Here is a 10639-nt window from a genome sequence, read left to right as displayed (position 1 = left end):
GAAATTTCGCAGTTGAATGAAAACATCCAGTAAATTCATTATATGAATTAAGAATGTAGTATTTTAAGAAATACACTACACAATCAAAGAGATTAGTTGGTGTGGTGATAATCAGCTGACATTTAATTTGAGATTTAACAAACTTGCTGGTTCTGGTTACTGGTGATATGTCTCATCTCTATTCGCTGACTGGTAACCAGTGATGAGCAGTAAACTAATACAAGCAGGTAAACGTGACGTGTTGTCACCATGAGTCTTAAAGGGTTTTAGGTTTTTATTTTAAATGGTATAAAACTTAATTTTCAGATTTTCTCAACACATGGGTTGCGTGCAGGTTCTCAAAAACAGCTTCAATCTACTCAAACTGCTGTATTTACAATCACAGCCTTTATTTGTCAAACGTGGTTCTTTATTTGGACCGTGGTACATTTAGAATATTTAAATGAACCCCAGGAATCTGCTGCGCCTCCTGCAGCAAACAGACCAAACATATTTTAATAATCCCGACCCCTCCTCCCTATTTTGGTTCTTTTCACGCCGCTGTCATGTCCCCAAATACTGAGTCGAACCTGTTGCTCCCAGGCTCGGGGGGGGAGGGGGAGGGGGGGGGGGGAAGCAGGGGCAGGAGGGGTGAACGTCCAGGGAACCCATCGTAGATGCAGCAGCACTGAGGAACGTCTCTGCCACTTCAACAGGATCCTTTTGGAAGGTTAGTGTGACCACGCCGCTGCTCCTCCTCACTCAGAGAACCTGATCTGCCCGGTCTGTACGTAATCTCTTTTCCCAGGATGACTGTGTGCATGAGTTTTCTGTGGCTTATAAATAACGGCCCCTCTTGCTTTGACCAGATGAGAGGAGAGAGTAAGAGAATACGCACGATGAGAGAAGTCCTCCATGGAGCTTGATGGGACTCTAGAACCGAGGTATCTTATGACCCCCCACCCCCCCCTCAAGTCACCCTTCAAAACCTATTTGGATCTTGAAGTTTACTGGAGAGCTGACATGGAGCCCTGCAGGTAACTCTGTGGGAAGTAGTGAGTAGAGGAAAGACAAGACAAGTAGGAAGGTTCGGTTTGTGAGCTCCTTGTCGACCATCCTGGTTCTTAACTGGAAACTCTGGGATCTGAATCATGGATGTCACTACAGAAGGTGTTCAGGACGCCCTGGTTCAATTCAAGTCCACCTTGCAGGCTGCGGTGAAGGAGGTGCACGTGGACGTCAGTGCTTTCAAGCAGCGTATAGAACAGAGGATAGACGAGCTGTGCGTCTCCAACGGGCCCCTGGCCGAGGCGGTGACCCGGCTGGAGGAGGAGAACCTGCAGCTCAGAGCCAGGCTGGAGGTTCTCAGCCGCCTGGTGGAGGGCATCGCCGGGCTAACAGTCGACAGGAGTCCTGCTGAAGTGAAGGGGAAGAACGAGGGGGGGAGTTTAGAGAATGGACATGCACAGATACAATCCAAGACCCAGGAAGACAAGGGGGGTTTGCTCACGTCTCGGAAGTCAGAAGACAGCCTGTCGAGTCTGTCTTCATACTCTGATCCAGCTGGGTCCAGTGGAGGATCGGGCCAGGCTCCTGCTCCTGCTGCTCCTCCTGCTCCTGGTGCTGGTTCCAGAATCACCCGAGCACCTCCTCCATGGAGAGCAAAGAGACAAGCTGACCTCAACGTGAGTAAACTTTGTGCTTTTCTACAGCAGACAAAATAAAACTGGTTACAAGCTGCAACGGGACCGAGGTAGACGAGCGTCTCTACTGGGAGTGAATGTTGATTATATCAGCAGTGAAAACCATCAACGAGGTGAACAACGGTGTGAGAAAGATGGTGTTTTATTCCCTCTGTCTTTGTTCACCTGCAGCTTCCTCCTAATGACTCATGCATGAGTGTGAAGGATTATCAGATGCCACCACTCAGCACCTTGGTTTATTATACTGTCATTTTTACAACCCTGTTAAATTATCCCAGTGACAATTGGAGTCTGACCAGTGTATGAGTCGGCCGATGCAAACCTTTCACAGACATAAGATTTAATTATATTTATGTTTATATGTTAGGTCAAATGTTTATTTTCCTAATTTAAGTTTAATCAATTTGGTTTGTTTCTTATTTTTTACCTGCATCAAGGAAATTATGTTTGTTTGTTTGTTTGTTTCCATGAAGGAAGTCATTACATTTTGGTGCAGATCCAGATTCAGGGGATGGAATCAGGATTTATTTTTTACTTTCTTTAATATTGGCAGATAGGACAGGTTGTTTTTGTACATTCTTATTTCCCAGTGAATAATTAATGGATCGTAATCAAAAAACATTTATTGAAAAGCTGATTTATTGGTATGGAAGGTGTTTTACTTTCGGCTTCAGGCTCCAGTGAAAACCATTTAATCCTCCATCAAAAAAACAGTGAGATTAACATTGAACTGACCTCAGGCACATTACTCTTTAAACCCAGTGAAACTTTCTTCCTCCTGACCCACGTTACATCAACACAGTGACCTCACTGAAATGAATCAAGTAGCTGCCGTGACAACATCTTCTTGAACTTGGCCAAAGTATCCGGAGAACTCGACCACGCCGAGGAAATCCAACCCGACTTTCGAGGGGCAACTTTTTTTTTAAAACTTGTACCGTGAATATTTGTCGCACCTGACCCTGGTCATCTTCCTCTCCTGGGCACATTGTTTTTAGCTCTGTGTAGATCATCCATCAAGACACCAGGCCTCTCATCCATCACAACACGGGGGTGACATTCCTCTGCCTAAATGTCGTGACTGTAAATGTGTACGTCCCCAGTAGTGTAAGGGAAGCTGCGCCTGTAAAATAATAATCCTTGTAAAGATCAGACGGGCTCAGGAACTCAGTTTATACCTCTTCTATAAAAACCTCAGTCTATAAGAATCAGGATTTGTGGCGAGGCGCCTCGGCGAGAATCTGAGGACTCTGCAATATGTTTGTCTAATGTATATTTAACCTCTGCGGGGGGGGGGGGGGGGGGCATTGTATAAGCACCGACTTATAGGCTCTGCATCACCTGCCAGGAAATACCTTGAGTTGCGGACTAATATTAATAACACTTTCAAAATTATACAAGTAACTCTATTTATTTGGAAAATTACTAAATCTTAAAAATGACCCCTCCCCCACATCGCAGCCCTCTATGACCTGCTTCCATAACCACAGGTCCTCCAAAGGCCACGGGTATTTTTGGGTGAGTGATTTCAGACTGCATCTCTTTGGAGGCTCAGCACGCTCTGACTTCAGCTCATCTGTAAAACAGCGTGCGGTGAAAACAAGCCGTGTGAACGCAGAGGGGCGAGAAGTGCAAGTCCAACTTATCCATTCACAATCGATACCTGCTTCTCAAGTTAGGACTGAGACACTGGCCACAAACAGAGAGAGTGCACTGCTTTATATCACAGCCCAAGTGCTATGGGTCTTTGGGGGTCGATGCAGAAACCAATATTGAGGAGTAAAGAATTTCCAATACAGATATCAAGGCCCATCTATACTTAGAAGAAAACTGCATTGATTCCTACATTAGCAAACTCATGGGACATTCTAGGCATAAACTTTGTTATTATGGTATAAATAAAAAAAATGCAACCAAACAAATGGAAATTTATTCAAGAAAATATCCTGAGGAATATAAGTTTGCATTGTTTATTCTGTAAAATATAACTTATTTAACATCAATGCAGAAACAGACATGTCCATGAAAGGCTCATATCGGCCGACAGACTGATAATTCGTCAAGCTAATTGTTTTTTTGCCTTTTTAATGACGTAACTCACACGTAAACTTTAAGTGTGTATAAATAATTTCCCGTCCTCCACTCGCTCTCCACCTCTCGAAATCCCCGAGTGGAAAGTCAATTTTCCGTTTATGTCTCACACCCCGAGCAGGACGACCAGCTGTCCTGTCGAAACACACGCCCTGCCAACATTCCTCTCCGCTGAGGTCCGCCAGTCTTTTCCCAGCCCCCCCCCCGCCCCCCCCTCCCACCCCACTCTGACGTACAACTAGATAGCCCCCTCAATTAATAAATTTGATCTCATCGTCGCTTTTAAGCTGTTGATATTTTTCCGCACAGCTCAGCTAGCGATAGTCGACCTGACTGGGGAATCCAATAGTTTTTTGTAACTTTCCAAAACGGACAACAGTTCGGCACAACACCACTGATGTCTCTGAGTTGAAACTGTGCCTTTTATCAAATGTCCATGTCTCATGTTTCCATTAAGCTGAAGCCAAAACGTCTCATGATGTCATATCACTAATGTCCACTAGGTGCCAGCTCCTGAAAATCTGTCACCGTCCTCCTCCGATGAATCGTATGAAGTTAATGTGACTTTCATCTCAGATGAAAACTGCTGAGCAGATTTCCATGACACTTGGTGGAAGCCAACAAACTCTAATGGGCTGAGCCAGCTTACTTTTCACTTTCTTTAACATTGCATTTTTGATATTTTCAACACATTTTCCGGGGAATAATTCATATTTATCAGTGAAAAAAAATCAGTGCAACTTGGTTGAATTTAAAGAGACATTTGGACTTTTTACAGAAGTACATGCTCTACTCTTAGTTATATTGGTTTCCATGATACTCTTCAACTTGTTTCTTCCCGTCCTTTATCTCATATCTGACCTCCATTAGCTCCGGCAACTTGAATGGAGCACATCTTGACAGGTGCTTGTGCAATCTGTCAGCTAATCTTCTCTGTGCCACTCGGCGCTGGAGCATGAATGATCTGGACTCCAAGTGAAGTCCTGACCTTAAAACAGAAAAACAAGGAGCTCAATGAAAAGATGCTCAGAAGCAGCGAGAACTGAAACCACAGAGGAACAACTCTCCTTCAACAAACTTGTTAAATCCGTTGATCGTGTCAAAATGTTGAAGCTTAAAAAAGATGCAACACTTGGTCGTCTGGGTTTTTATTTGTCTCCAGGTTGTCTGGTCGGGGGACGTGTGTGCATCGACTCGCTGAAAAGTTAAAGCTGGTTTAGTGTTTGACATTTGCAATCATAAAGGTCACAATGTTAAAATGTTAGATTTTATTTCATCGTTTAACCCCGAGGATCTTTTTCCTCTCACCTCTTCACCAATGCACGTGCCTGGATGTGTGTGTGTGTGTGTGTGTGTGTGTGTGTGTGTGTACGTCTGCATGTTAACATGTCTCGTAGCAGCCCGAGTCGACCTGGATGTAAACCCAGAGGTTGAAGGCATTAACAGGGTCAGACGGTGATACCACGCTGCTGCTCCTGGAGCCCACAGATCACCGCGGTGCTTATCTCCTCCGTGGTGACGAGTTGACGGACTGAGTGCAGCGGCTTTATTATGAGGCTGCCAGGCAACTGCATGTCTCTGGAAAGCAGAGGGTTGCAGAGGGGTGTGGGGGGGCTAAATGCAGGACGGAGCTTCTGGCTGATATACTGAGGTGCTGGTTGAGCGGCTCAGTCCAACTCCCTGATTTCCAAAGCATCCATTTGGGGCTATATCGGGATGTAAGAGGAGTTGAGCGGAAACTCTTGCAAAGGGGCTGATTGCAAAATCTAAAACAGGCTCTCGGAGGGAACATGGGTTTGTTGGCTCCAGCTGTCATGAAAGGAGAAGGTTTCAGCAGTGAACAGCTGAGGAGCACAAACACACACACACACACACACACACACACACACACACACATCAACAGATTTAAAACAGACTTTATTGTTATCTCTGCAGCGCGACAAGAGACTTCTGTTTGTTTGTTGTGAGTGGATCAGTGTTGCTGAGGCAAACACACTTTCACTTTGCATCACTCACTCCCGTGACGGGTTCAAGCTTCAGCCAAACGATGGAAAGCTGGTTTGACCACTTTGAAAAGTTCAGAGCGGAGAATTGGAAATCAATATTGAAGTACCTGAATCTCATTCAATGGAGTACATACATATTTTCCAAGGATCCAGAAAATTCTATTAATCTGATATCAGCTCCCTGAATAAACCTGCAGGTTTTTATCAAGATCCATCAATTGCTTTCGGAGAAATTGGTTAAAAATGCAAAACAATTATCTTATCTTATTACACAAAGTAAAAATGATGCTGATATTAAGTGAACAGAAACAAGAAAACATCCCTGCACGTCTCTTTGTGCATGAGTATAAATCATCTTACTCTTCATAGGAGGATAATATTGTGTATCACATCAGTCCTCCATTACTCTGGTTTCCTCTTTCAGTCCTGGACCTACACATGAAACCTCTCCACCCTTTTAAGAATGCCATGTTTTGAACTTCTCGTGTTTCCTGAGCAGGGCACTGATGCAAAGGGAGAGACGAAAGTCACGGCAGCTCCAGAGGAGAACGGGAAACCAGGTGGGCTGATGGTCTGACAGGTTTCACACCAGTCACCTGACAACCAGAGCTCACCTGTGGTCCTGCTGTTTCAGAAAGCTCCTCAGTGGATGTTGGTGATGCAGCTGGAGGAGATGGAGCTGCTCCTCAGGCTCATCAGCCTCTCGCCTCCGTCACCAAACCAAACCCTGAAGCTCCTGTCACCACGAGTTCCCCTCAGACTGCAGCGGAGACACAGGCAGGGACAGGTTGGTTCACTGAAGGTCACGTCACCATTTAAATGTTATAAAAAATCAAATAAACAGCTTTAGAATAAAGAACTATAAATCAACGAATAGTTTATTACATACAGGGGAAGTTATTGTGCATTTATAGTTGAAAATCTGTAATAATTCATGTCACATGTCAAAATACTGTTTATCTTCGCTCCTCAGAACTCAATCCACATTTTCTCTTTCAGAACAGGAAGAATCCGCTCTTCTGAACAAACCCTCCTTTCCTCTCACGTCCATGACAAAAAGCTGCTCCGAGGCTCCCTCTGTCTCCCAGTATCCAGCCTCTGTGGCTCCAGTGAAACCAGTGGAGTCTGCAGCTAAATGTGGTGAGTGGAGGATTTCAGTTTCTAATGGATGCAGCTGCTTCAGTCCAGTCTCGTCCCAGGTGGTCGCCCTCCACGGAGATGAAGATATAATTCATAGACGTTAATAGAGTCTCAGTGTCTGATGCTGTTTAACATCCATCACACTTCGACTTCACTCTTTATCCGGATTCTCCCTTTTTCAGATGCTGACGAGCCTCTGCCGCATCTGCCTGTCACTGCCATGAAAACCAAACCAGCTCCTGAGGCTCCGCTGAGCTCCAGATCTGCTCAGGGTCCTGCAGCAGAGCCCAGAGCTGCAGAGGCTCCAGCTCCCAGTAGGTTTCATCTGTGGATAGTGGGAGCAAGTGAAGACACGTCGTCTGGGACAAACATTTAAAAATTATTTGAGCTTTTTTTAGATTTAGTTTTATCTTATTTATTTTATTTTATTTTACCGTCAACTTCAAATGACAATTTTAACACTTTTCCCCCTAAAAAAATGGTTGTTCAATTCAATCATGATATAGACTCAAAAACACTCAAATGCAACATCTTAAAATCATATTATGATTTTCTCTTCACTTCATTTGTGCCTAAATTCCCTGTTTTCCATCTCCTCATGTGCAGCTTCACCTGGAGCAAAGGATCCGGGTTCTGGAAGAGGATATCCATTTAGACGTGGTGGGAACATCTCATGGCTGCAATATCCTGATGTTTTCTGATTCAAATTCATCTGTAGATTGTAATTTACTTAATTTATTTTTTTGTTAGACGCTAGTGAACCCAAACCACACCTTCCTCTTCCTGCATCAACCAAACCCATCACAGAGTCTTCGTCCTCAGCTTCAGCAGCTCAGTCGTCTCCGGGTCTGTTAGCGTCCACGGACCCGACAGTGAAACCCGGAGAGTATCCCTTTAAACGTAGTGAGTTTCAGGATTTGACTCAGGAGTAAAAGTCGTAGATATTTTTTCAATTCCCTCTATTCCCTTTCATCTCTTCAAAAAATATGTTTTTTCCTCATTGATCCAGTTCCAGTTCTGAAAACGCCCAGTCCCAGTCTGAAGAGGAGTGTGAGCTTTCCTCAGCCTGCAGGTAAAACACACCCCACCCTCATTAGGCCTGTTTAGAGAAACAGTTCACTGACGGTTTCAACTTTTTAAATCCGCTCTAGAATGTTTAGTTTTTGTTATTTAATGATTTTGTTTGTTTTCTCCAAATGTAGAAAAATTGCTTCCCTCAAAATCCATCATTAAATCTGGTTTCTCACCTAATTTGGACAAGTGAGTTTCTACCATGAATATTGTGTTTGACCTCTCATTCACTTTGGTTTGACTGGTGCTGTGTCTCTGTCTGTTTAAAGCCACATGGGCGACTTGTTGTTTCTTCACAGGAAGACAAACAAACCTGGAGGAGTTGAGTTTAAACAGGACCTGATGAAGTCTCAGACACTCCCCCGCTCCAACGGGGCTCAGGCCAAACGAGCCCTCTTCGAAAGGATGAACTCAGAACCGACCAAGTGAGTGGGACTGAAGCATTTCTCCATTTGATCCTGATCCAGCCAGAGGCTCAAGTGACGAGCTGATTTTCTCTCGAACAGGCCGAAGGACTCGAAGCCCAAACTGAAACGCTCTCAGAGCTTCGGAGTCTCCAGCGCCGGGGGGATCAAACAGATTCTCTTGGAGTGGTGCCGCTCGAAAACGATTGGATATCAGGTATGAAAACTGAGAATAAGATAATACACATCTTAAATCTGTTATGTTATAGCTATTGATCAGCCAATAAACATCTACCAATATGAGCCTTTCACGGACATGTCTGTGTCCCTGTTCATGAGATGAACACTGAACTGTGTTATTTTCACTTTCAGAACATCGACATCCAGAACTTCTCGTCCAGCTGGAGCGACGGCATGGCGTTCTGTGCCCTGGTTCACTCCTTCTTCCCTCTGGAGTTCGAATACAACGAACTGAACTCCGCCAACCGCAAACACAACTTAGAGCTGGCGTTCACCACTGCAGAGTAAGCCCAGTGTGGGACTGTGTGTGTGTGTGTGTGTGTGTGTGAGTGTGTGTTTCTGCTGTTGTAACTCAGGTAATTCACATTTACAGAAGGAAAGATGTTTAGTTTGCTGGCAGAAGCAAGTTTTGTGATGGAAAATGAAATTTGAGGAACTTAAACCTGAACTGTGGGATCATGCAACACGGCCAAAACCAACTTTAAAACACTCCCGAAGAGTTTAAACAACTTATATCAGAAAGTATTTGAGTCTTAACGCAAAACAGACTCAAGTCTGTTTCAAAACAAACTCAGGTCTAGAATTTCTTGAGTTCAGATCTGTGAGGCTGCTGAGGCCCAGTCACAGATGTGCATGGCAACATGAAGATATGTTAAAGCAGAGAATATTTAATATAAATAAAGGAATTTCCACCCTCACTACATCTGGGTTGTGTAAGAGACACTCTAGTTAAAACTGTTCATTTTCTTTATGATTTGAAATAAAGGATAGACAGTAGATATAGTTCAATTAGATAAGATGACGTCATGTAGCACAAGACACTTTCTGTCTGTTGCCTGTCAAACACGATGATAATCCTCATCCTCCTTTAGATGATCATCAAAAACAAAACATTAGTATTTAAATGTTGAACTATAATCGATTCTTTATTCGTCAAATTTAAATAAAATGTCCTTTTCTTCTAGGAGCTCGAGTAAATCCTTATTTTAGCTTTTTGGCTCCATTGACAAACTCGACTTCTGCTCATTCGAGGAACTTAGGCCAATCCTGGTAGAACAACATTAACAGGCTCTGGTTTAACTGCATCACAAAGCAGGACGTGCTTTGAAAATAACTGATTGTTTCATCATATCTATTATTTATTCCATTTGAATCACTTTATATTTTATTCATCTTTATGACCGCATCGTGCTTTCTTGTTCCAGGCAGCAGGCCGACTGTCTCCGCCTGATCGAGGTGGAGGACATGATGGTGATGGGAGAGAGGCCTGACCCCATGTGTGTGTTCACATACGTCCAGTCGCTCTACAGCCACCTGAAGCAGTTTGAATAACTCTGTATCAGAGTCAATGAAGAAGTCCAGATGTTTTTTAAACACAGTGATGATGAATTAATGTCAAGCCTGACATCAGCCTCTGACGATGTAAAGCAATAAGAAACCACTGTTGTTCAAATCCCTTCAGTCTCATTTGATCAGTTTTATACTGTGTTTGTGTGTTCACCCTCGTTTCCTTCAGTATTTATTGCCGACAACTGATTCTAATCATGCTTTGTCTTATGACTCGTGCGGCCCCGATTGCTTGTGTATTTACAAAAGAGGCTTTTTGAAATAAAAGAAAATAAAAGGAAGTGAAAGAAGAAGTTAATAGTTTGTGAAACGGCTGTCGCCAGGGATGTGAAGTTACATATGAGAGATTTATGAAGTGTCGAGATGCTGCAGGAACAATAAATGGAAGTTTTGCCTTTTGAATCTTGAAATAAAGCAGTTTTCTAATGATTCTTTTCGTTTTTATGATTCTGACCGACTGCACAACAAAGACTGACGATCAGGACGTAGAGTATAAGTTTGATACTGTAAATATTAAACACTGAATAGCGGTGATTGAAGGTGTTTCTACACAACAACGTTTGACACAAAAGGGACAAGAACACATTTAAAAATCGAAATCTTGACATTTTAATGACACAGCTGCAGTTATAACGTATCAGTTCAAACATAATCACGA

The 10639-nt window shown here is 43.4% G+C and overlaps 1 protein-coding gene across 2 annotated transcripts; it reads left to right on the top strand.

Annotated features, from left to right (window-relative positions):
* The first annotated feature begins 750 nt into the window (after nt 1-750).
* On the top strand, nt 751-10410 carry LOC133970179 (smoothelin-like protein 2). 2 transcript variants are annotated; one of them, XM_062407048.1, is made up of 13 exons: nt 751-1664; nt 6279-6339; nt 6414-6566; nt 6779-6919; nt 7102-7233; nt 7526-7579; nt 7670-7819; nt 7929-7991; nt 8122-8179; nt 8290-8415; nt 8497-8611; nt 8767-8918; nt 9840-10410. In XM_062407048.1, the coding sequence occupies exons 1-13, from the start codon at nt 1131-1133 to the stop codon at nt 9964-9966; spliced, it is 1866 nt and encodes a 621-aa protein (XP_062263032.1). In that variant the 5' UTR covers nt 751-1130; the 3' UTR covers nt 9967-10410. The 2 variants fall into 2 exon arrangements, with proteins under 2 accessions (XP_062263032.1, XP_062263031.1); XM_062407047.1 differs by having other exon boundaries at nt 753-1664; nt 7670-7822.
* Nucleotides 10411-10639: the final 229 nt, after the last annotated feature.

Source organism: Platichthys flesus, chromosome 15 (genome assembly GCF_949316205.1).
Source record: "Platichthys flesus chromosome 15, fPlaFle2.1, whole genome shotgun sequence".
Classification (NCBI taxonomy): domain Eukaryota; kingdom Metazoa; phylum Chordata; class Actinopteri; order Pleuronectiformes; family Pleuronectidae; genus Platichthys; species Platichthys flesus.
This window is presented reverse-complemented; position numbering and strand designations above follow the sequence as displayed.

Coding starts and splice junctions, on each gene's coding strand:
- LOC133970179 (XM_062407047.1), top strand. CDS start 1,131: ATGGATGTCACTACAGAAGGTGTTCAGGACGCCCTGGTTCAATTCAAG. Junction 6,340..6,413: donor AGAGGAGAACGGGAAACCAG/GTGGGCTGATGG, acceptor CTGCTGTTTCAG/AAAGCTCCTCAGTGGATGTT. Junction 7,992..8,121: donor GAGCTTTCCTCAGCCTGCAG/GTAAAACACACC, acceptor CTCCAAATGTAG/AAAAATTGCTTCCCTCAAAA.